This window comes from Lates calcarifer, linkage group LG11, assembly GCF_001640805.2.
Source record: "Lates calcarifer isolate ASB-BC8 linkage group LG11, TLL_Latcal_v3, whole genome shotgun sequence".
In the NCBI taxonomy this organism is placed as follows: domain Eukaryota; kingdom Metazoa; phylum Chordata; class Actinopteri; family Centropomidae; genus Lates; species Lates calcarifer.
In genome coordinates this window covers 974,172-998,882 of record NC_066843.1, presented here as the reverse complement: position 1 = coordinate 998,882, position 24,711 = coordinate 974,172, and the positions used below count along the sequence as shown (strand labels likewise).

General features: G+C 42.7%; 4 protein-coding genes and 1 pseudogene across 5 annotated transcripts in view; 3 read left to right on the top strand and 2 right to left on the bottom strand.

Moving 5' to 3' along the window:
• LOC108878079 (prostasin) overlaps positions 1–5,668 on the top strand; it is a 38,476-nt gene extending 32,808 nt beyond the window's left edge. Inside the window, exons 1-6 of one of the 2 annotated variants that reach the window (XM_018668320.2) lie at positions 2,418–2,558; positions 3,238–3,258; positions 3,383–3,545; positions 3,986–4,254; positions 4,338–4,480; positions 5,082–5,668. In XM_018668320.2, the coding sequence (XP_018523836.1) occupies positions 2,504–2,558; positions 3,238–3,258; positions 3,383–3,545; positions 3,986–4,254; positions 4,338–4,480; positions 5,082–5,342 (912 nt within the window). In that variant the 5' untranslated portion in view covers positions 2,418–2,503 and the 3' untranslated portion in view covers positions 5,343–5,668. Of the gene's footprint in view, positions 1–2,417; positions 2,559–3,237; positions 3,259–3,382; positions 3,546–3,985; positions 4,255–4,337; positions 4,481–5,081 lie in introns of those variants that run through there. The other variant, XM_051073784.1, reaches the window with a different exon arrangement.
• Positions 5,504–9,063, bottom strand: jmjd8 (jumonji domain containing 8). Its single transcript, XM_018668341.2, has 9 exons — positions 8,840–9,063; positions 8,360–8,455; positions 7,915–7,963; positions 7,459–7,555; positions 7,280–7,348; positions 6,992–7,111; positions 6,709–6,776; positions 6,460–6,594; positions 5,504–6,384 (listed from the first exon to the last, which is right to left on the bottom strand). Exons 1-9 carry the CDS (start codon positions 8,941–8,943, stop codon positions 6,304–6,306), a joined length of 819 nt encoding a protein of 272 aa, XP_018523857.1. The 5' UTR covers positions 8,944–9,063; the 3' UTR covers positions 5,504–6,303.
• Positions 9,064–9,889: 826 nt separating this feature from the next.
• Positions 9,890–15,963, bottom strand: LOC108878000 (trypsin I-P1). The gene is made up of 6 exons (XM_018668301.2): positions 15,815–15,963; positions 14,507–14,527; positions 12,763–12,925; positions 12,341–12,609; positions 11,400–11,539; positions 9,890–10,819 (listed from the first exon to the last, which is right to left on the bottom strand). Exons 1-6 carry the CDS (start codon positions 15,867–15,869, stop codon positions 10,526–10,528), a joined length of 942 nt encoding a protein of 313 aa, XP_018523817.1. The 5' UTR covers positions 15,870–15,963; the 3' UTR covers positions 9,890–10,525.
• Positions 15,964–17,452: 1,489 nt separating this feature from the next.
• On the top strand, positions 17,453–20,471 carry LOC108877994 (heat shock 70 kDa protein 1-like; annotated as a pseudogene).
• Positions 20,472–21,951: 1,480 nt separating this feature from the next.
• Positions 21,952–24,434, top strand: LOC108877984 (heat shock 70 kDa protein 1). Its single transcript, XM_018668261.2, has 2 exons — positions 21,952–22,120; positions 22,318–24,434. Exon 2 carries the CDS (start codon positions 22,337–22,339, stop codon positions 24,254–24,256), a length of 1,920 nt encoding a protein of 639 aa, XP_018523777.1. The 5' UTR covers positions 21,952–22,120; positions 22,318–22,336; the 3' UTR covers positions 24,257–24,434.
• The last annotated feature ends 277 nt before the right edge of the window (positions 24,435–24,711 follow it).

Here is a 24,711-nt window from a genome sequence, read left to right as displayed (position 1 = left end):
GTCGGTGGTGGTTTATAGAAGAGATTTTCAACAACAACATCCAGCCCTGACAGGAAGTCACATTCAGCAGCAAAGAAAAGAAGCAACAGCAGCAAACCAGTTTTCACTGGTGTTGCTTTGCATCTCTGGAGGCAGCTCCTGGTGAGTAAAGACATGACTCTGAACTCACGTTTCTCGTAGACTGGAGATAGAATGATTTTATAAGTGTGTTTGAATCTTCTTCTTGTTGTGTTTAGAGTTTTCTGATGTTAGGACATATTTACGTCTTACATCACTATATGCCTCGTGATTATTTTACATGTACTTTAAGTTACTCCTTAGCCGATATATGTGCTATATTCTCTTTGTCAGTTTTTCTGTAGCATGCGCAGATTGTGTTTTAAAGCTGATCGACTCCTGAACATCTTTGATACTTCAGGTCTTCTCCACCATCCCTGATGAAGAACAACTGGTGAGTAAACAGCTGTTAATGCTAACGTTAGCTTAGATACGGTAGCAAAACTTACATGAAGCTCCTTTAAAATCAGACGTCCATAATAAGTAATCTATTACTATGAGTTCAGCAGGCAAATAGAGATTACATTTGATGACAGGACATTAATTCTCTGCTCCAGCTGAGCAGAACTAAAGAACTACAGATTTTATTCTTTGACTTTGCAGGTTTGCCTCGAAGGTTTGTGATTGGTCCTGGTGTCCATGTGATCGATGGGCAACGTGACTCCATTTCTTCCCGCTGCACAAAACTGAAGCCAAGATATCCCAGATATGAGCGCCGCCATGTTTGTGCTGGTGCTTTGGAGCCGGAGTCTGCACAGTGGTGATCCACCAAGGTATCACAGTCCTACTCAAACACGACTCAGTCACAGCTGTCATGACGTTTCACTCGCCTTTTATAGCATCAAATAACTAATTAAAATTCACATCATCCAGACCAAAATCTAATCACAGAAATTACAGTTCATCAGTCACCTAAAGAGCAGTTATTCATCAAATTCAATCTCTTGTTGTTGAGTCCCAAACTGATAAAACAGAAGTAATTAATTTCTGGAGATAAAAGGCTGGTTGGGAGTCGTGCCACCATCAGTCAGAGAAATGGAGCAAAGGGTTGGACGCACACAATAAGATCAAGAGATAGGTGTCATATCTGGGTCAAAGGTTTGGCCACAGTGGAATCTTTGGGAGTAACACTCATAAAATCATATGCTTTGGTGTTACACCATCTACAATTAGTTTAACTTCACCAGCCATAATGACTTGGCACAGCAGCAATAAAGTCAGAGAACTCATATAAAACATTTTATGGACTGGATTGATTTTTATGGACTGATAAGCAGTGATAGTGCAGCTCAGGACCTGGGTCGGTCCAAGGTGGAAACTGCCCTCGATGGGCGCCTGGCAACGGCTGTGACCAGCGGCATCATGTTTTCAGGTCTGTTCATCCAAATCTCATGAACACAATATTTCAGTTACACCTCGAGGGAGTTTCCTCATATTTGGTACAAATGTTCACTCGGACTGAAAGGTGGTAATTCAGTGGTGTGTTCCAGTTGCACTCGAAAGTCAGAATATCTGAGTTTGTAGTTGGAGGTTTCAACTGGAACGCCCTCTGAAGTCAGATTTTCAACTCAAAGTCAGAGAAACCCCATAAGAATTCAAGATGGCTGCTACTCACTACTAGTTGTGAACACTGCTAATTTTACTGTTTATAGCAGTTTGTTTGGCAGTTTTTTGTTTTGGTAACGTACCAACTAAACATAATCAAAACGTGTTTTACGCAATGAAATACGCTGAAAGACAAAGATATCTTCAGCGTCTTTTCTCCTCCTCTGAGATGGAGGTGGAGCAGATTTGTTTTGAGACACTGAGAGTTTCTTGTGAGCGTCCATGTTTTTCCAACTTCTCAACTGGAACGTGGCCAACTCAGAGTTGAAGTTCTGACTTCCAACCTCCAATGTAAACAGAACGCACCAATAGTTCTTCAGCTGCTGTCATGTCCTGTGACGTCCCAACAGGATCAGCCTTTATTTATTATTATATATCCATTGCCCTTTGGACGTGTAAGTCATCATTTCACCACACATTTCTCCATTATTACGCTGATGACGCCCACCTATACGTCTGTAAAACAACAGTAAACAACTTCTACATTGCTGCCATTAAAGGATGACTGGTATTTCTGAACCTGAAATGACTGACAAATGCTGTGTCCCCAGTTTGTGAAAAAGCTGATTTGTGGGTCTGTGCTTAAGGTCACTGTTACAGTAAGTCTCCAGGAAACTGATATAACTCTATGTAATCTCCCCAAAAGTGACCTATGATGACTTATGGGTGTGTGTAGGAGCTAGAAGTGTTTTTTGCGTCATTGGTCGATGAACGTCCGTCCCATCTCTCAGACCAGGTTCAGGTGAGTGCAGGTATAAAAACCCTGAGTCTCTTCAGACTGACACACCTTCTTCTTCTTTACTCCTCTGTCCATCACCACACTCAGTCTGAATATCACAGCATGGAGGTGAAGCTGTTGGTCTGTGCTGTCGTGCTGTCGGCCTTCACAGTTACAGGTGAGTTCTGTTCAATATTCTGTAAAGGTTTTTTTTATTATTTACAACAGAAATGGAGCGACAATAACAACTAGAAATAACGTAAAGTTTTTCAAGCTGAAATGTTAAGTATTTCTACTTTTTTACAAAGTCAATTTTTAATTAATATAGCACTAAATTACAACAGAAGTTTGTCTCCAGGCACTTTTCATACAGAGCAGGTCGAGACCGTACTCTTTATATTTACAAAGAGAGACCCAACAGTTCCCACCATGAGCAGCACTAGGCGACAGTAGCAAGAGCATTTCCATTTTAATGTGACTTTATACTGAATATATTGCAGGTTTTACTACATTTATCCGACAGATTTTACACACAAAACATATGAAGAACGTATAGAGTATGCTGCTTTGGATTCAGCTACCCAACAGTTCTGACCAACAACAATAAAGTAATAAGATAAAATCAGCTCCACCCTAGACCACCACCAGTAAAACAAACGTATCAGGAGCACTGATCTTCTGTATATATACTTTTATTTAAGTGGCATCTTCAATTTTACTGAGCTGCTGATTTTTTTTTCTCCAGTGAAGCTATAGCCAGCAGCTTGTTAGCTTAGCATAAAGACTGGAAACAGGAGGAAACTGCTAGCCTGGCTCTGTCCAAGGGCAACTAAAAATATTTATTGTGTCTCCCACAGGAAACAACGCACAGTCAAATGGTGAGTTTGATGTTGTATTTCTAACACACAGATAATCTGTCTATCTATCAGATGGACGTCATTGTCCAGAAAATGATAGACACAGTCCACAGCTCTGACCGACTGGTAACTGTTTCCCTTCCAGTTTGTGGCACCGCACCGCTCAACCCAAAGATCATAGGAGGTGAGAGTGCTGCTCCCGGGGCGTGGCCCTGGCAGGCCAGTCTGAACCTGAACGGCATATATCTTTGTACAGGATCGCTCATCAACAACGAGTGGGTCCTGACGGCTGCTCACTGTTTCTCCACGTGAGTTCTGACACATCCATCGTCACCTCACCTGTCTGATCACATGATACAGTAACACAATAAAACATTCATGCAGTAGAAGCAGAGAGAAGAGTTAGTCAGGGGAGTAGTGGACATGAATGTGGTGGAGGACCACGATGGTCCAACCCGAGCTTCTGGCTCCAGCCTCAGCAACGCTCCAAGTTGGAGCTGCAGGAGCCGAGGTGATGTAGTCTGAGAGAGGATGGGGGCAACTTTCAGAGCACAGAGTCTTTGAACTCTGCCCCCTCCTCAGAGGACGTGTTGACCAGGTTCAGGAGTTCCTCAATGTGTTCCTTCCTCGAATGAATGAAGGAACCAGTTGGTGGTTGGGGGGGGATGATGGGCCAGAGACCAGGGTTCACATCCACAATCCCAGTCAAGAAATCGTCACTCACATGTCGTCATGTTGTTTTTCTCAGCACCATCACTGCTGGTTGGCAGGTTCACCTCGGACGTGACAGACAACAAGGCTCGAATCCTAACGAGGTGTACCGGACAGTGTCTCGGATCATCAGGCATCCGAACTACGTGGCCTCGAGATTCGATTACGACGTAGCCTTACTGAAGCTGTCCACACCAGTTCAGTTCACCAACTACATCAGACCTGTGTGTCTGGCGGCGGACGGCAGCGTCTTCGGGGGTGGCACGACCTGCTGGGTCACCGGGTGGGGATACATCCATCCAGACAGTAAGTATTTTCAGCAGTTTCTTTTTAAAGGTTAAGGGTTAAAGTTAGGGTCTGTAAATACTAACGTCTCTTCTCTTTGTCAGTTCCCCTTCCCGCCAATCAGATGCTGCGGCAGGCGAGTGTTCCCGTCGTGTCCGACAGTCGGTGCAGCAAGCTCTACGCCAATGAATTCACAAGCAACATGATCTGTGCTGGTGTCCCTCAGGGAGATATTGGCCCCTGCTATGTGAGTGTGTCTGCAAAACACTCGTCCAGCAACTGATAACACACACACACACACACACACACACACACACACACACACAGCCAAAGGTTCTGTATGGAGAAACACAAAAACCCTGTGGCCGTTAAGTGAACTGCAGCCTGCGTCCTGTTGATACTTGTAATTAACCGGGCGCGAACATTCATAAAGTTCTTAGCGACCCTGTCGTCTCAGCCGCCGAAAATAATGTTTCCAGCTCCAACTTCTCTTAGTCCAAAAAACTATTCATTGTCATTTTACTGATTTCTTTGTGACAAGAAAGAGAAGATGACGATATGGTTGCTGTTGATGAGTTACAACTCCAGCAGGTGCTAATGTCAGCTAGCTAACGTTAGCTAGCTAACAGGGATGGATGCTAACATTATTGTTATAATCTTGTGACACATTAGCAATAAAGAAACAGTTATTACCATACGTTACCTTTAAGGGCTGCACCAACCTGTCCCTGTATCACTACCAGACTCCATTCACAAAAGCAGTCATTTTACCGAGCTGCTCATTGGTTAGTTGATGAGTTTATAAGGGATCTACCACCACTGACCACTGTCCTGTCTCACCTGTGCAGGGGGACTCAGGAAGCCCGATGGTCTATAAAAATGGCTCCAGGTGGGTCCAGGCTGGACTGGCAAATTTTGGAAAAGGCTGTGGCCAGCCTGATTACCCACTGGTCTACGCCCGTGTGTCTAAGTATGAGAGATGGATCAAAAGCCAGATCACCACTAACCAGCCGGGCTTCGTCTCTGTCTCCGTCTCGGGCTCCTCCAGCATCGGTCCAGCCGCTGGACTCATCCTCCCTGTTCTCTCTGTCTTCGTCCTCTCTCTTTAATGATGCCAGAGGTTTGTCGGGTTAATGCATCAGTACAGAGTCAGACGACTGTTAAAACGTCCACCTGAGCAAGTTTACAGTCTCAAAATAAAATCTGCATGAGGTGAAATATTTTCTGTGTTTTAGTCATTTTAGAGAAATGAGTCAACAGGACACGAAGATCAGGAACTAAAGAAAATGAAGCTTTATTTGAACATTAGCGCTGCAGCTAAGAAATGTTTTCATTGTCAGTTCATCTGCTGATTATTTATAAATGAATGAATGAATGATCATGTCTATAAAGAGAGAAATGTAAATTAATTCTAATAAATTCATTTTCAAAAACATTTATTTTTGCCTTTTCACTGCAGTCGTTCATCCAGTTGAATTAAAAGTGTTACTGGTCGTAAAAACTCTCTGGAAACATAAAGTGTTTCTTCTAGAAGATCAGGTGATGGATCAAGTTTCTGTGTGGACTCAGACGGAGAGGAGGCGCTCGAATCAGCCCAGTTACACAATGACCTTGACCTTTGACCTTTAACCACCAAAATCTAATCCGTTCATCTTTGATCAGTCGGCTCATTTGTATGCAGTAAAACCATCGTTCATTGGTGAATTCAGGTCATGTGAAAACTGGAACGTAAAGCTCAGGTGAGTTTGATTTTCATTTTGTTTTTTTTTCAAAAAATGTCGAGACAAAGTCAAATGTTTTCTACGTTTGAGCTGCAGAGAGAAGTGAGAATAAGTCTGTTTCTGCTTTGGTCATTAAATTCACTTTATTATTATCATCATTAGAAAACACAGGTGAATCACCTGGAATGTCACTGTGCTGCTTTTCATTAGTCCCTCAAATTAAACACCCACTTCGTCCAAAACACAGAGTACAGCTCTTCATCAGCTCAGTCTCCTCAAACATTCAATTAAACCTTTTGTCTCTGAGTCTGTTTCTGATCCCGTCAGTCTGGACCGGAGGAGCCGAGGCTCAGCCGAGGAAGGTGGAGATGAAAACGCTGGTGTCCAGGTTGAGAGTCGCGTGCCACCATCGGTCGGGGAAATACAGAACCTGAGGGGAGAGAACAACTTGTTCTACGAGTTTTTACTCCTTTAAAAACTCAGAGAGGCTCATTTCCTGTGTTACCTCTCCAGGTCTGATGGTGCACTCCAGCGGAGCCTCGTCTTCGGGCAGGTGGGGGTACGTGTCTGACACCCAGGACAGGGTGGTGTAGTTCGGGTGGAAGTGAGGCTCCTTATCAGGCGGGTAGAGGAACCAACGCTGAGCAGAGAAGAGTTAAACACTCAGAGTTTATCAGTGAAGGACACCTGTACAATCGGCCAATCAGGTGCCAGGGTTCAACCCTTCAGTTCAGGTTTCTGTTTGTTTTTTTACCTTTCTTCCGTAGATGATCTCAGAGTAACCAGGACCATGCCAGTGGAAGGGGACTCCTGTTCCTGGACCTGAGGACAAAATGAAAGTAGATCTGCAGGTAAAAACAGTTTGTGTCTTTATGATCAATACTTCTGATTTGACAAAGCAGCTGAGTTTAAATTCTGTCAGCCACATTCGTTTGTAACAGAGCAGAGAGTCTCCTCCACAGTTTGTCTTTGACTCTCAGTAACTCCACGACATATTGATCTCCAGTGATCGATGGATGGATGGATCAGACTCTGACCTGCGATCCCGAAGCTGTACGCTCCGCTGGTGTGAGGCAGGACGTACGGAGGAGACTCGTAGTGCTCGAACAGACTCTGCCACTCGGTGAAGTTGTTGTCTCCGAAAAAATACAGCGTCTCTGCAGCGGAAATAAACAAAGACCGAACGTTAAAGTAAAATCTTTATACTCAGCGTCAGGTTTAGCGATGTTTCACGGTTTTGTTGTGTCCTGTGACGTCTTAAAGGAAAACAAAGGTCACTGAGCTGAAACCATGTGTATATGTTTTGTGCCGAGGGTTTAACTCACCGCTGCCGAGGGCGTCAGTCGACTGAGGCCTCAGGAGAATGTCCACGTACTCCTGGAAGGGGACGTCCACTGGAACAAAGTCACCACAGTGAGTGAGAATCAAAGGAAATCCCTGCAGGACGTGTTTGTTAGTGAGTTACTGTCACAGCAGAGCAGCAGTCAGTGTTAGACATGCGTACCTTTCCTGTAAGAGTAAGTGTTAGCTGTGCTGAGCCGCACTCTCCGCTCGCCATAGTCTCGGAGTAAACTGGACTTGGAACACAACGACCTGAATTTCTAAAACACATACACAGGTGTTTAACTCCTCATCATTACTCTGAACAGCAGCCTGGACCAGTCGTCTCTGGAGAGCGTAGGATCTGGATTTTTTTTATACATAAATGCTCAATTTATAAATAAATAAATGTTTTTTGTTTTGTTTTCAAACCAAACATGAAAACCCTCCCTGTCAAAGTTTAACTCTCCTTTAAATCAGCTGGAGATGATCTGACCTGTATTTCTCATTTCCCATTTTGAGGGTAAAGTAAGTCTGAGTGTAAAGTTTCTGTGAAATGATTCAAGGAATCAGTGTCAGTGGAGGATTTTTCACTTGATATCTACAGTTATTTTAACAAAACGTTTGATTAAATCCGTACTGTGTTGTCGGTCAGGCCTCGGAGGATGACTGGTCTGCTGTATGCATATCTAGAAATGGAAAAACAAATCGTTTTTATCAGCAGTGTTGAGTCAGCAAATAAACACGGAGCTTTAGTTTAAAGATAAGTCCACTCGTTGTAATTTGCTACCAGACTCCATTTAAAAAAACACAAATTTTACTGAGCAGAACACAGGAGCTGCGGCCTCCATCTGTTAGTTTGTTTGTGTTATTGCATGGTGCATTTACTTATCTGAGGTATCTGATTACTTCTTCCAGCACTGAAAGTCACACAGTGACACAGACACACTAACAGATGGAGGCAGTGGTATTCCAGCAGCTCCTGGTTAAATCCCTGTTTTTGTCAGTGGAGTCTGGTAGAGATATATAGAGATATACTCTTGAATAAAAAGGATTCCTGTCCATAAAAACACCAGTTTATTTACCTTTCAATGAACTGCTGATAAGACAGTGAGGAGCTGTCCAACACATCGATGTTACAGGGACCTTCATCCTCTAATCTGAAATCTGAATTTAAGAACCTGAATAAAGAGACACACAAAGATTAGAACAGAACACCCCCTACAAGTACTGTTTAATGTTTTTAATCATGTTCTCTCAGTCAGCATGGAGGTTGAGCAGGAGGTGATCTGACCGTCCACCTGCCGTCAACACTGGGCTGAAGCTGAGTGAGTATCTGTCCGATCTGTCAACTTTAAACCACCTCTCATGAAGACAGATGTTAAATTAGCAGATTTCTGAATGAAGTTTGGTGTGGAGTTCAGTCAGAGCCGCGGGTATCGCTGCTAAACTCGCCAACACAGTTAATTTAACAGGAGATTTATTCGATATAAACTGTAAATATAATATTTTAAACTGAGCCCACAAACATTCGGTTTAGTGCTGGAACAGGTCAGTGAACTCACCATCCTCCTCCGTCATCTGCCCGCTCCTCTGCCCTCAACACGGCGCAGAAACATATCAGAACAAACCGAGTTACTGTTTTTAAAATCAACTGATTTTGTTCCATTCACAGCGAACTGAGGTCAAACTGAGCTCAGGAGAAAACTCAGTGAATCTCTGACATGAACACTGAGGCTGAAGCTGCCTGTTCACTTCCTGTCCGCTTCCGGCAGGAGGACCAATCAGAAAACACCACATTAAACTGACCGGTGCTCTGTGCTGCGTTCACGGTGCCTGGGATTTATGAAATACATCATTATCCGTGTGCAGTGAAAAAAATCATGATTTTCTTCCAGAGGCTTCCATGAAATGACTCAATAATATATAATAATTCGTTCACATGTAAATATTTGCACAAAAATATATATTAGATTTGACGTTTTTGTAGTGTACTTATTCATGTAAGTTACGTGATTTTATGTGTACTACAGTGTGTAGGCTAAACTGCATGCTCTGATATATTTCATATAATTTGTATGTATTATTACACATATATATCTATTTAAAACTGTGTACTTTTATTTGTACAGTTATGTACAATGTACAAGACTATAGAATAGAATATACTATATAATGTATATAAAGCCTTAAAATATAATTTCTTTTTAAGTCTTATCTGTTCTTAACCTTTGAAAATAAGAGCTATGACATTGCATTTTTCATCAGTGACTAAAAATTAAATAATGATGAAGAAGAGGCAGTTTTATTCAGTGACGTGCGTCTGTGAACTCTCTGAATAATTTCTCTGTTTTACCTGTTTTACCTGTTTTACCTGTTTGACCTGTTTGACGTCACCTGACGTTACCTGTTCTTTGAAGAAACAGATTCATGGACTAATCTGTTACTGAGAATTAAGAGAGAGAACAACTGAGACAAACTATAAAAACATTTAGATGTTTATAAAGAGGTAAAGTAACGTTATGAGGCGTATGTGTTTCTGTCAGAAGGAGTTAGTTCAGGGTTAATGTTGGCGTCAGGTGTTTTCTGGAAGGAAACAACCATGAATTTCCACATTTTCGAACAAAAAATCTTTATTTAGCATTATACATTCAAAAGTTTTAGTGTTTTTAAAACTTAATCAAAAATAATCACTTTAAAAACAGCTTTTCAAAAACACACAGGAACCAGAAAGATCCAAAATAAATCAGTGTCTGTGGTTTTATACTGAACCACAACACAAACTCACTGAGAGGTGTCTGCTCATGTAAAGGTAAAGTGATATAAATGTGTGTAAATCTAATATTTTTATGTACTTCATGTCAGATATGCATAAAAAAATCACAGTTGCAAGTACTCAGTACAAAAATACAGTAGTGATTTAATAACAGAATAAAGAGGTAATAAGCTCAGGTTCAAGGTAATGAACATAAAATTCACCTTCAGTGCAAATCTTTAATATTGGTGCTTATAAACAGAAGACAATCTGAGTTTTTCAGGTTAAAAAAAAATCAGCAGAAAGATTTTATATTGTTAATGACAGAGTCAGACAGAGTCTATTTCCTTCTTCTGTCTTTATAGTTAGATTTCCATTTTAAAAAGGCAGATTTTTTTTGCTTGTTTTAAGCTAAAAAACCTCAGCGTAAACACGAGACCATAAACCTTGTTCAGCTGGATGTTTTTGCACTTATCTGACTCCATCATTAAAGCTCCTATGAGAGGACGAGGAGCGAGAGGAGAACAGGGAGGATGGACAGCACCAGAGGAACTGAGAGGGAGATCAAGTGGGCGGCTCTGCTGGTTGAACCGATGCTGGAGGAGGCCGTGAAGGAGACGAAGCCCGGCTGGTTGCTGGAGATCTGGCTGTTGATCCAGGTCTGATACTGGGATGCGCGGGCGTAGACTCCTGGGAAACCGGCCTCAGCGCAGCCTCTTCCAAAACTCACCACGCCAGCCTGGACCCACTTGGAGCCATCTTTACTCACCAAGGGGCCGCCTGAATCCCCCTGCACAGGCCAGGACAGTTAATGTGGGAAGCTCATGGAATATACCTTTTTCACAGTCTAAGAATGATGGAAAACAGATTCTAAAATCCCCTTTTAACCAGAAACATCACTACATATCTCCACCAAACTCCATTTATAAAAGCACTAATTTTACTGAGCAGAACATGGGAGCTGCAGCTTCTATCCCTTAGTGTGTTTGTGTTACTGTGTGGTACTTTTACTTCAGTAAAGTATCTGATTACTTCTTCCACCACTGAGAGTCACACAGTAACACAGACACACTAACAGATGGAGGCAGTGGTATTCCAGCAGCTCCTGGTTAAATCCCTGTTTTTGTCAATGGAGTCTGGTAGAGATATACAGAGATGTTTCTGGATCTTCCTCTTTAATAAAAAGTTCTGTCTCTGTAGGAATCCTCTCATCATGTTGTCAGACTGAGAGCAACAATCTGAGTCTGTCAGTGATAAAAACAAAAACTTTAGTTGATGGACTTGTTGACTTGTCCACTGGACTGCAACAAGATGTGATTGCACTTTATTGATTAATGCAGCTCTGGACAAGTGTTTCCAAACAGACTCACCTGGCAGGAGTCCTTCCCTCCGTTTTCCAGACCGGCACAGATCATGTTGCTTGTGATTGAACCGTAGGCAGCATTGCACTGAGTGTTGGACACGACAGGAACACTCACCTCCTGCAGCGTCTGAGGGAAAGGAAGGGAAACTGACAAAGAAAAGACACACTAGGTTAAGCTCTGCATGTGAGATTTTCCTGACAATAAGTACAGAAATCACCAGCCTTTACAATGTTGTGCATGCCCTGTAGAAGATGCAATCAAAAAGTTTAGAGACTGTCTCTGCAGAGAATCAACAGAGATCCGTAAGGTTAAGCAAATGTTGCAGGTGCAGAAAGGTTCTTCAGAACAGAACAGAAGTCCAGTCGCCTTCGACTCTAGCTCTTAAAATCACAGCCTGCTGAAAATGGCCATCGATACCCATCTACCCACTCCCTGGATTTGGCTCCTGCAACTTCTTCCTCTTCCCCAAAATTAAGCTCAAGCTGAAGGGTCGCCATTTTGAGACAGTGGAGGAGATCCAGCACGGGTCGCAGATGGTCTTTGACAGAACAGGACTTTCAGGAAGTGTTCAAAGCGCGGCAGGAACACTGGGAACGGCAGCAGCCAAATAAACCAGGTACAGTTTTTTCTTGTTATAAGCAGTCTCTGAACTTTTTGATCGCACCCACGCTGCATCAAGTGTTTGGCTGTTTAAACTCAGTTGTTTGGTCCTAATTTTCTAAATTTAAATGCAGGCCGTCTTTGGTCTCTACACTGTAAAACATCATGCAGGAATGAATTGGAATCAACTAATATCTTATTCGTTTAATGTCGATATTTAAGTTGTGTTGATTTCAAGTCATTTCTTCTTGTAATGATGAAAACTGTGCCCATGAACCAGCTTCGTATCAAATTCATTCATTACTCTTAACACTGACTTATCACTGGATAATAATATTAATACTTACCGCCAGTCTGGATGGTTCCCCAGCCGGTGACCCAGCACGTCGTCCCAGCATCAAAGACGCTGCCTTCTGCTGCCAGACACACAGGACTGATGTAGTCGGTGAAATCAACTGTTGAGGACAGTCTCAATAAGGATATGTCGTTATTGTTTGTGTCAGAATTGTAGCCTGGATGGTTGATGACCTCGGACACTGTCCGGGACACCTCGTTAAGATTCACACTTTGTTGGCTCTCACGTCCGAGGTAAACCACCAAACCAGAAGTGCTGGTGCTGAGAGAAACAACATGACGACATGTGAGTAAAAAACATGTTATAAATATTACAAAATAGTTTTAAAGTGGTTTTCCACCACACCCTGATTGCATTTTCTCTTCCTTAATCCTGTGATCTGACAGGTGAGGTGCTGAAAGTGTCAGAACTCACCTGGGGAAACAGTGAGCGGCCGTCAGGACGTACTCATTGTTGATGAGGGAGCCTCCACAGAAATGGCTGCCGTCTCTGTGCAGACTGGCCTGCCAGGGCCACGCCCCGGGAGCAGCATCCTCACCCCCGACGATCTTTGTGTTGAGCGGTGCGTTGCCACAAACTGGAGGGAAACAGTTTGTGTTACCACTGTCGGTCAGTGCTGTTTTTGTTATTTGTTGTTGTGTTGTGTCTTTCTGTCCAGATGTTCCTGGTCCTCAGAGGATGAACCCCACTGAGTTTGTTTTCTGACTTTTCCTGTAGCACCTGGAGGTAGTTCATGTAACCCCAGATTGTTGCAGGACTCCTTGTCCTTCTTGTCTCTAGTTCTTTATGACTACTTGTATGTTAGCATTAGCACAGTTAGCATTAGTATGTTTGAGCTTGTTGTCCTGCTGCAGAATGAATCTTGGACCGATCAAATGTCTCCCTGATGGTACCATGTGATGGATTTGACTAATATCTAACGTAACTTAAACATCTGCACAGTACTTTACTGTGCTTCACAGACAACCTACAACTATCTAACCCACTCTTAATGCTAAGCTAAGCTAATCGCCTTGAGTTCTATTTAACAAATGGACATAAGGATGGTTGTTCAAGAACGCTTGTAAACATTTTTACAGCATCTTAATCATCAGAACCAGCTAAAGTTATCAAAGTATGTACACTAACCATTATTGTGCTTGTGTTATTGCTAATGTTAGCATGTTAGCATGCAGAAGGTGATGTAAACTCAGCTAAACTCAGCTCTCAGCGTTTCTTAAACATTTGAAGTGACATGAAGTTGTGGACAGGTCATGTCCACCTAACAGAACCTCTGGAAATAGAGAGCTGCAGGACTGATCCTAAAACCAGGAAGTAAGTTAGCATGTTAGCATGTTAGCACTTCCTGTTCCCTCGTCCCAAAGTCAGTGTGTTTCTGAAATAAGGTCTGTGGTTTTAACACAAGCTCAAGACATTTTCAGGTTTGATTCTCCAACATAAAATGGGTCAGTAAATCCCCCACTCCTGATGTTTGAAGCTTTTACGTGTCTTAAAAAAGGCGGTTGCTAACGAGTGCCAGAACAGTGGTGTTCATCTGTGAAGATGATCTGATCAACTAAACCTGAAGGATCAGAAACTTTAGCTGCTCACTGTTTATTTTCTGGAATAATCCAAAACACTATGAAAGAATCCCATTGGCTTTTTGTGGAGGAACCAGACTGATGCTAACTTCAGGTTGGACTACAGAAACACATCATCACTGTGGGACTGTATTCAATCGATTAGAAACAAAGGCAAATCAACACAATGTTGCACTGTGACTAGAAAAGATGCAAAACTACTAAGAGATGCAAAATGACCAGAAATGGATGCAGCTCTTTCAGTTTGTGTGTCTTGCTCTAGAGTAGGGGTGTGTTTTTTTTTTTTTTGTGTATATGACTAAAGGTCCTTTGTTTGATAATGTGTCAGTGGGAAATGAGGAAGTTCAATGAAAAGTCAGTCATTAAATAGTTTTCTAAACACTTGTATTTACCATTTAACCAGCTTCAGTGAAGAAACATTGTCTCATTGTTTCCCTGCTATACGTAGATGTGAAAATACAAGCTGCTGTAATTTTACTATTTGCACCTGGATTTGTGTCTTAATTTAAACCTTCAGTGTGTGTTTTATGAAAACAGAGAAAACAGGTAAATCAGAGAAATATGAGAACAAGACTCACCATCTAACTGTGCGTTGTTTCCTGTGGACGACACAATAAATAACACAATTAGTTACTTAATGGAAACTGGCAGGTTTGAAATCTGATCATAGGGATCATCACTCATTACTGTTTTGATAGACAAGCACTGTTCAAACACATCTGAGCACATTTCGGAGAAGTTCGAAAAAAGAAAAAAAACTAAACCAACTGGTTTTGCCCTTATGAATGAGATTCAGTTGTTTCCATCACATTACATGCCTGGGTGAGGTTTGGCCAAACTACAACATAACATTTAACCAGTGCCTCAGAAAACAAAGGAGTTCCAGGAGGGTGGTTCACGGTACACTGAAGACATGCTCTCCTCACGTCAAATATTTGCAGGATGAATTTGAAGTATGAGTAATCATCTGTGGATTGTTGTCTTTAAAAATACAAAAGGCCAATTATGAACAGCTGCTGCAGTTTAATCCAATGGACAACTGTTCAAATCAGTGTGCTTGTTTTTATCACTGACAGACTCAGATTGTTCTTCTCAGTGTCTGACAACATGATGACAGGATTCCTACAGAGACAGAGCTTTTTATTAAAGAGTCAGATCCTTTTAGTTTAACCAGAAACATCTCTATATATCTCTACCAGACTCCATAGAGAAAAACAGGGATTTAACCAGGAGCTGCTGGAATACCACTGCCTCCATCTGTTAGTGTGTCTGTGTTACTGTGGAGGACTTTCAGTGCTGGAAAAAGTAATCAGATACTTTACTGCAGTAAAAGTACCACACAGTAACACAGACACACTAACAGATGGAGGCAGTGGTATTCCAGCAGCTCCTCTGTTCTGCTCAGTTAAATTCCTGTTTTTGTCAATGGAGTCTGGCAGTTATATTTCTTTTCATTTTCTGTTATTACAGTTGACTTTACTCTAAAAAATCCTGCTGAACAAACTGACAGAGTCACTTGGTGAGTCGACAGTAACTGACAGTTCTAAGAATCTATCAGGACTCTGCTAACCAGTAAAAACTGGTTATTCTGGATTTTCATGCTGAGTGATATTTAAACATGTCGTATATGTGACTAATGATACTGATGTCACATCCTCGGTTTTACCATTACATACCACATAAACAACTGATTGAATAAACAAGATACATCCAGTTCATTAATAATAAGTGAAAATACATTTCCTCTAAATAGAAAGTTTTCCTGAAATAGAAAAGTCAGTTTCTTTTCACTGTAGTTGTTCTAAACACAAAACAAATCAGCTGATCGACACCGATTCTCTCCTGAGACCAGGTCGACTTCTTACAGAATATTGAACAGAACTCACCTGTAACTGTGAAGGCCGACAGCACGACAGCACAGACCAACAGCTTCACCTCCATGCTGTGATATTCAGACTGAGTGTGGTGATGGACAGAGGAGTAAAGAAGAAGAAGGTGTGTCAGTCTGAACTAAAGCTTCTCTCTGCTCAGGTGCAGCAGGTAGTTGTCAGTCTCCACCTATAAGACAACGCCTCCCTTTACCACATACACCCCCTGTACAAACACAGCCACATACTTTGACTTCTTGGGACTCTGAGTGCTGCGCTGTTGCTCAGGTGTCAGCTGGAAGATAATTCAGGTAAATCAATGTAAATGTTTGAAGTGCCTGACATTAGGTCCTGATCATAAAGAGATAAACACAGCTTCAAAGAAACAAAATGACCACGAAAAGATGCAAAACAACTACAGAGTTATGCAAAGCTACCTGAAACACACAGGTTGTTAGTTTAAACTCTTGTTGATGCTGGTGATAACTATGATGGTGATCTGCCTGATGATCAGATCTCTGGCCTGCGGTTTTAATCACAGGAAGTTTCTGTCAGTGACAGATTATTCCAGGTGTGTGAGGGTGAGGTGAGGTTTATCTTGTTTACAGCCACCAGTGAATACCAGGTAGAAATACATACCAGGGTGAAAAGCAGGACAGTGACGCAGGAAGCTGCTGTGAAACTTCTGCATTGTTTTACTCATCCATGACCGGTTCCTCAACCTTAACCATGTGTTTAATGTTGTAGTAACTAACTAACTAAACGTAACCTGAAACATAATCAAACCAAATTATGCAATTATTAATTTAGATTATCATGTAATCTAAATTACACTAATAACCTTTAACATGACTAATGTGTGTTTTAACACAAAGTAAGGTGTACCTATTTTAATGTTGGATCATCATCATATTATTGTTGTTGTTGTCATTCTTCTTCTTATTACATTCTGCTCTAAGATTCCATCAGTAACATGCAGGTATTCCATCTGTGGAAGACATGTAAAACACATATACACCAAACAAACACATTCTTTACTTTATTATACGATCTTAGGGCATAATATAAGTTTCAAATCATTTAAAAACTCTAAAACACTAAACGGACCTTGACATATCTATACTAACGTACGTACATTGCTTAAATCCTTCCCTCAACAACATCTCACCAACACTTCATTAGGAAAACCCTCAATTTTAGACATTTTTGGTCGTCAATTAATCGTACAGTTTTCCGGAACACGTTTTATGAGTTAGGACCAATAATTCACGTCTTCTCACAGTTTCGGCGTTAAAATAAATCTTGTAAATCAGGTACGGTATGAAGACTTAAGTGGAATACTAGGAAATAGTAGTGCTCAAACGACGATTTGATTTGGCTGGTTTGTGTATCCACATGTTTCATCGTGTTTACAAGTTTGTTACGTTGTTTTTTCTGTTCAGTCTATCTATATTTACTCAGTCAGAACCTCCGTGTTTTCAGAGTTCAGAGTCTGAATCTAGTGTATTTTCCAGTTTTTACTATTCACAGTTTGCTCTAGGAGATTCTCAGCGTCACTAGAAGCCCGCAGAAATTTCTGGGGACACGCTCGCAGCATACGTCATCACGCCGAGCAGCGCACTGAGCTCTGTGATTGGACGAGGAGCTCGGAGGGGGAAAGCTCGAGAAATGTCCAGAACAGAGTGAGAGACGTTTAAATAACGGTAACTGAGAAGAACACCGGCAGTTACCGTAAGAGAAGACTACGAAGAGAGCAACGACAGGACACAAGAGATCAGAAATCTCTTAATCACTGTTCACACTTTCTTCTCATCTTTCAGCGAGTAAGTACAGTGCTACAAGAACTTACTTTTAAATATGAATTATTTATTATATTATGTTGCTTGGATCTAACGTCCTTAAAGCTTTGTTTGAATGGTAGAAATAACCGTTGGATTCACCAAACTCCCTTAGAAAAACTGTACATTTTAGGCTGGATCAGATCAATGTACAGTGCTGTGTTCTGAGTTTAAGTTATTAGCTTTAAAAGGCGGCTGTGTATTCGAATATTTATGAAATGTCATCCACATTTTGTAGCGATTTATAAGAAATAAGTTTGGAGAACTCAACTGTACTGAAAAGATCATCCACCAAACTCGATCTGAAAAAATGTCAATTTAAATCGACGTCGATTTATGTACTGTTTTGTCAAACACATTTTAAGTATTTGTATAGAATCTTTAACGTCTAATGTAAATTTCGGCATTAAAGTAAAGTAATACCCCTATGTCTGGCACTGCATTCTTAATTTTGATGATTTAGATTTTCTTTGTGCTTTTTTTATTTTTTAGTTTTTATTCTTACTGAAGCTGTGATGTAGGTGTTAACTTTATTATCCTTTCTATTATGTCTCTTCATCTTTAGGACAGAAATTCAAAACAACCAAGATGTCTGCAGTTAAAGGTGTAGCGATCGGTATCGACCTGGGCACCACCTACTCCTGTGTGGGGATTTTCCAGCATGGGAAAGTAGAAATCATCGCCAACGACCAGGGCAACAGGACCACCCCCAGCTATGTGGCCTTCACTGACACCGAGAGGCTGATTGGGGACGCCGCCAAGAACCAGGTGGCTCTGAACCCCAGCAACACTGTGTTTGATGCCAAGAGACTGATTGGAAGAAAGTTTGATGATTCAGTGGTGCAGGCTGACATGAAGCACTGGCCCTTCAAGGTGATTTCAGATGGAGGGAAGCCCAAAATTCAGGTGGAGTACAAAGGTGAGGACAAAGCCTTCTACCCTGAGGAGATCTCCTCCATGGTCCTGGTGAAGATGAAGGAGATCGCTGAGGCCTACCTCGGCCAAAAGGTGTCCAACGCTGTCATCACAGTCCCGGCGTACTTCAACGACTCCCAGCGACAGGCGACTAAAGACGCAGGCGTCATCGCAGGACTGAACGTCCTGAGGATCATCAACGAGCCGACGGCAGCCTGCCATCGCGTACGGTCTGGACAAAGGAAAGTCAGGAGAACGTAACGTCCTGATCTTTGACCTGGGTGGAGGCACCTTCGACGTGTCCATCCTGACAATCGAAGACGGTATCTTTGAGGTGAAAGCCACGGCCGGAGACACTCACCTGGGTGGAGAGGACTTTGACAACCGCATGGTCAACCACTTTGTGGAGGAGTTCAAGAGGAAACACAAGAAGGACATCAGCCAGAACAAGAGAGCCCTGAGGAGGCTGCGCACAGCTTGTGAGAGGGCCAAGAGGACCCTGTCCTCCAGCTCCCAGGCCAGCATCGAGATCGATTCTCTGTTTGAGGGCATCGACTTCTACACCTCCATCACCAGGGCTCGCTTTGAGGAGCTGTGCTCCGACCTGTTCAGGGGAACATTAGAGCCGGTGGAGAAAGCCCTGAGAGACGCCAAAATGGACAAGGCTCAGATCCACGACATCGTCCTGGTGGGAGGCTCCACCCGAATCCCCAAAATCCAGAAACTCCTGCAGGACTTCTTCAACGGCAGGGAGCTGAACAAGAGCATCAACCCAGATGAGGCGGTGGCTTACGGCGCCGCCGTCCAGGCCGCCATCCTCACAGGTGATACCTCAGGCAACGTTCAGGACCTGCTGCTGCTGGACGTGGCGCCTCTGTCCCTGGGTATCGAGACGGCCGGAGGAGTCATGACGTCCCTGATTAAACGGAACACCACCATCCCCACCAAACAAACCCAGGTGTTCACCACCTACTCTGACAACCAGCCCGGGGTCCTCATCCAGGTGTACGAAGGTGAAAGAGCCATGACCAAGGACAACAACCTGCTGGGCAAGTTTGAGCTGACAGGAATCCCTCCTGCTCCTCGAGGGGTCCCACAGATCGAGGTCACCTTCGACATCGACGCCAACGGCATTTTGAACGTGTCTGCGGTGGACAAAAGCACCGGCAAAGAAAACAAGATCACCATCACCAACGACAAGGGCCGACTGAGCAAAGAGGAGATCGAGAGGATGGTGCAGGACGCTGACAAATACAAAGCTGAGGACGACCTTCAGAGGGACAAGATCTCTGCCAAGAACTCCCTGGAGTCCTACGCTTTCAACATGAAGAGCAGTGTGCAGGATGAGAACCTGAAGGGCAAAATTAGTGAGGAGGACCAGAAGAAGGTGATTGAGAAGTGTGACGAGACCATCACCTGGCTGGAGAACAACCAGCTGGCTGATAAAGAGGAGTACCAACACCAAGCAGAAAGAGCTGGAGAAAGTGTGTAACCCCATCATCAGCAAGTTGTATCAGGGAGGAATGCCTACAGGTGGCTGTGGAGAACAGGCACAAGCCGGCTCCCAGGGGCCCACTATTGAGGAGGTGGACTAAAGTGGCCCCTTAATGTGGACTCTGTGGTGATGGGGACTGTTTGAAAGACAATGGTTATGGTCGTAATGTTCACAAGTTTGGTTTTAATATGAGATTTATAAATTGTTAAGTTACAAAACTTTGAGAGACGTTCCTTGTAAATATATTTTTCACCTGTGCATTGTGATCTCTACTGTGACTTTATATTTCATGTTTGTTTGTTTCTGTTGTCATTGTATTTGTTAAATATAAGTTAAGATGTTGTAAATAAAATAGCAAGTGCCATCCTGATGTAATTTTCATCTCTGCCTTCCTGTATATTGCAATAAAGATGAAAATTAAACAGAATTCTTGTGTGTTTTTGTTTCTTTCTGGTTTTTATGATGTAAATCGTTAATTTTAATGATCCAAACATTAAATTACAGAACAAGAAGCTTGTAAAGTCTGAATCGATTGGCTTAAGGTTGATGAGAGTTACAGTCATGCACTGCCACAGGGACTGTGTCCTAAATCGTTTTTAATGCAGGATTTTGTAAAACAAAGAACCCACAAGAAGTTCCAAGCCATTACAACAAAAGTTTTTAAGGCCTCAGTCCTTTATAAGTGGAAATGTGTTGGTTTTACACAGGAGATGGTGGTTAACTAACTAAAGGTCCATCTAGAGTAAAAACAGGTTGTAAGCCACTTCTATAATAATAAAAAAAATCATTTTCAAATTAGTCACATTTGGTCTAAATGTAGTGAATTGTGTGCTACTGAGAATAAAGAGGAGATTATAACTGGTTTATTGAGTCCACACAGTCTGATTATAAAGAAATAAACTGGAAAACAAAGAATTTACTCAAAAACCAACAAGTGGAGGCAGCCACTATACTGATGAATACTTTACTTGTTGCTCATTTGAAGTTTTTTGTACTTAAACATGTTGAAACATTACGTCCATGTCTTTGAAACAACTGACTGAGCATCTTCTGAATAATTTTCAGTGAATATTCGTCGATATTTCTCCAGTTCTATTGTTTTTGCATCATTTGCATCTACACCAATACTCATACTGGTTAGGTAATTACCAGATTAATGACAATAATATTGATAAAACTTTATTTGTGCAGCACACCATACAGCAAGATATAGTACAATGTGATTCACAAAAGATATAACACACACATATGAACAAAAGAAGAAAAAATGTTAAAGACAAAGCAGAAACAAATAGAATATATTTTAAAATTAAGAGCAAATGAATGATGACTGATATAGTGGGTGATGCCATGTTGATAAAATAACACTGTACTTGACTTTCTTTTTAAAAATTTTGGTTTAAATACCTTAAATTCACCTTTAAGGTGTAAAGCATTAAGATGAAATGTTTTTCAAGCTGATCTCATCAGAGTTCATTTTATGAAGACAAAGATTCTTAAATAAAAGTCTGTTTCTTCTTTATTTCTTTTTTCTTTTAATGTTAATTTTGAAAGAATGAATAAATGCACTGATTCAGACCATGTATCACTGATACAGTCAAAGTGAAGAAGTTTCTATCTGGGTTTTTCTCCAGGTGTCCAGAAAGTTCTTCCTCAGTCCAGAAACTTCGCTTTGTTACGTAATCCCGCCGGAAGCAAAAACTGCGCTCGCTGCTCTCATTGGCCAGCGTGAATACGTCAGGTAGCAAGTGATGACCAGAAAAATACCGAAACTAGTATGTTTTTGCCTTCAAAATAAGACTACGGTGTGTTATTTTCAGTTGGTCGCGCGTTAAATTAATTAGACGGTATTTTATTTTGAAATCGATAACAGGAAGTTGTACCTTCCACAGATGCTGACTTGACGGTGCTGTGTGTATGAAACGTCTAGAAGCTGCCAGACCGTCAGCTCCACAGATATAAAGCGGCAGCTCTCAGAGCAGAGACAGAAACAGATCAGACCACAACAGAAGATCCAGAGAGGAAGGAGGAGATCAGACCTCTTCACTGCACAGACCAACAAGGAAACACAAAACTGTGAGTACAACCTTCAATAATGAAAGAAAAATACTTTGATCCTTTAGTATTGAGTAATATATACACGTGTGTTTTATTTTGAAGTAACGTAAGAGGTGGAAACGCCAAAGATTCAAAATTAAGAATGTTTAACTAAACCAGTAAAGATGAACATAAGTGATGTTTAGTTTCTAAAAGGTTGTTTAACTGTTTGACAGGCGACCATCTCCAGTGAAAATGTCTGCAGCTAAAGGTGTAGCGATCGGTATCGACCTGGGCACCACCTACTCCTGTGTGGGGATTTTCCAGCATGGGAAAGTAGAAATCATCGCCAACGACCAGGGCAACAGGACCACCCCCAGCTATGTGGCCTTCACTGACACCGAGAGGCTGATTGGGGACGCCGCCAAGAACCAGGTGGCTCTGAACCCCAGCAACACTGTGTTTGATGCCAAGAGACTGATTGGAAGAAAGTTTGATGATTCAGTGGTGCAGGCTGACATGAAGCACTGGCCCTTCAAGGTGATTTCAGATGGAGGGAAGCCCAAAATTCAGGTGGAGTACAAAGGTGAAGACAAAGCCTTCTACCCTGAGGAGATCTCCTCCATGGTCCTGGTGAAGATGAAGGAGATCGCTGAGGCCTACCTCGGCCAAAAGGTGTCCAACGCTGTCATCACAGTCCCGGCGTACTTCAACGACTCCCAGCGTCAGGCGACTAAAGACGCAGGCGTCATCGCAGGACTGAACGTCCTGAGGATCATCAACGAGCCGACGGCAGCCGCCATCGCGTACGGTCTGGACAAAGGAAAGTCAGGAGAACGTAACGTCCTGATCTTTGACCTGGGTGGAGGCACCTTCGACGTGTCCATCCTGACAATCGAAGACGGTATCTTTGAGGTGAAAGCCACGGCCGGAGACACTCACCTGGGTGGAGAGGACTTTGACAACCGCATGGTCAACCACTTTGTGGAGGAGTTCAAGAGGAAACACAAGAAGGACATCAGCCAGAACAAGAGAGCCCTGAGGAGGCTGCGCACAGCTTGTGAGAGGGCCAAGAGGACCCTGTCCTCCAGCTCCCAGGCCAGCATCGAGATCGATTCTCTGTTTGAGGGCATCGACTTCTACACCTCCATCACCAGGGCTCGCTTTGAGGAGCTGTGCTCCGACCTGTTCAGGGGAACATTAGAGCCGGTGGAGAAAGCCCTGAGAGACGCCAAAATGGACAAGGCACAGATCCACGACATCGTCCTGGTGGGAGGCTCCACCCGAATCCCCAAAATCCAGAAACTCCTGCAGGACTTCTTCAACGGCAGGGAGCTGAACAAGAGCATCAACCCAGATGAGGCGGTGGCTTACGGCGCCGCCGTCCAGGCCGCCATCCTCACAGGTGATACCTCAGGCAACGTTCAGGACCTGCTGCTGCTGGACGTGGCGCCTCTGTCCCTGGGTATCGAGACGGCCGGAGGAGTCATGACGTCCCTGATTAAACGGAACACCACCATCCCCACCAAACAAGCCCAGGTGTTCACCACCTACTCTGACAACCAGCCCGGGGTCCTCATCCAGGTGTATGAAGGTGAAAGAGCCATGACCAAGGACAACAACCTGCTGGGCAAGTTTGAGCTGACAGGAATCCCTCCTGCTCCTCGAGGAGTCCCACAGATCGAGGTCACCTTCGACATCGACGCCAACGGCATTTTGAACGTGTCTGCGGTGGACAAAAGCACCGGCAAAGAAAACAAGATCACCATCACCAACGACAAGGGCCGACTGAGCAAAGAGGAGATCGAGAGGATGGTGCAGGACGCTGACAAATACAAAGCTGAGGACGACCTTCAGAGGGACAAGATCTCTGCCAAGAACTCCCTGGAGTCCTACGCTTTCAACATGAAGAGCAGTGTGCAGGATGAGAACATGAAGGGCAAAATTAGTGAGGAGGACCAGAAGAAGGTGATTGAGAAGTGTGACGAGACCATCACCTGGCTGGAGAACAACCAGCTGGCTGATAAAGAGGAGTACCAACACCAGCAGAAAGAGCTGGAGAAAGTGTGTAACCCCATCATCAGCAAGTTGTATCAGGGAGGAATGCCTGCAAGTAGCTGTAGGGAGGAGGCACGAGCCGGCTCCCAGGGGCCCACTATTGAGGAGGTGGACTAAAGTGGCCCCTTAATGTGGACTCTGGATCACTGTAACATTCAGCTGTTAACTTGACACCTCATTTGTCCTTATATATTATATACATTTGTGATCTGTCATCAAGAAACTGAGAATTTGTCCATATGTTTTTATATTTTTGCTTTGCTGGACATTGCAATAAATATAATTGGTAAATAAATCTTTATTTGTCTTTTGATTTCATTAGTATTACTTCAGAGTCATCAGAACTTAACATGAAATAAAACCAGAGATTACTAACATATATTCTATAGCAAACAGTGCAGCCACATTAAGATTTTGAGAAGTAAATAATGACTGTCTTGACTTGTTCATGTAGGAATTGCAGTGCAGTGCAGTATGCAGAAATACCACTAGATGGCACAGTTTAACTATTTCCCTCTGACAGATCCTGTTATAAGAATCTGTTCGACAGATTCTCTGTGGGAATCTGTGGG

Coding starts and splice junctions, on each gene's coding strand:
- jmjd8 (XM_018668341.2), bottom strand. CDS start 8,943: ATGGAACAAAATCAGTTGATTTTAAAAACAGTAACTCGGTTTGTTCTG. Junction 7,556..7,914: donor GAGGCCTGACCGACAACACA/GTACGGATTTAA, acceptor TATGTGTTTTAG/AAATTCAGGTCGTTGTGTTC. Junction 6,385..6,459: donor GCACCATCAGACCTGGAGAG/GTAACACAGGAA, acceptor CTCTCCCCTCAG/GTTCTGTATTTCCCCGACCG.
- LOC108878000 (XM_018668301.2), bottom strand. CDS start 15,869: ATGGAGGTGAAGCTGTTGGTCTGTGCTGTCGTGCTGTCGGCCTTCACA. Junction 12,610..12,762: donor GCCGCTCACTGTTTCCCCAG/GTGAGTTCTGAC, acceptor TGTTTCTCTCAG/CACCAGCACTTCTGGTTTGG. Junction 11,540..12,340: donor GGGAACCATCCAGACTGGCG/GTAAGTATTAAT, acceptor TTTCTTTGTCAG/TTTCCCTTCCTTTCCCTCAG.
- LOC108877984 (XM_018668261.2), top strand. CDS start 22,337: ATGTCTGCAGCTAAAGGTGTAGCGATCGGTATCGACCTGGGCACCACC.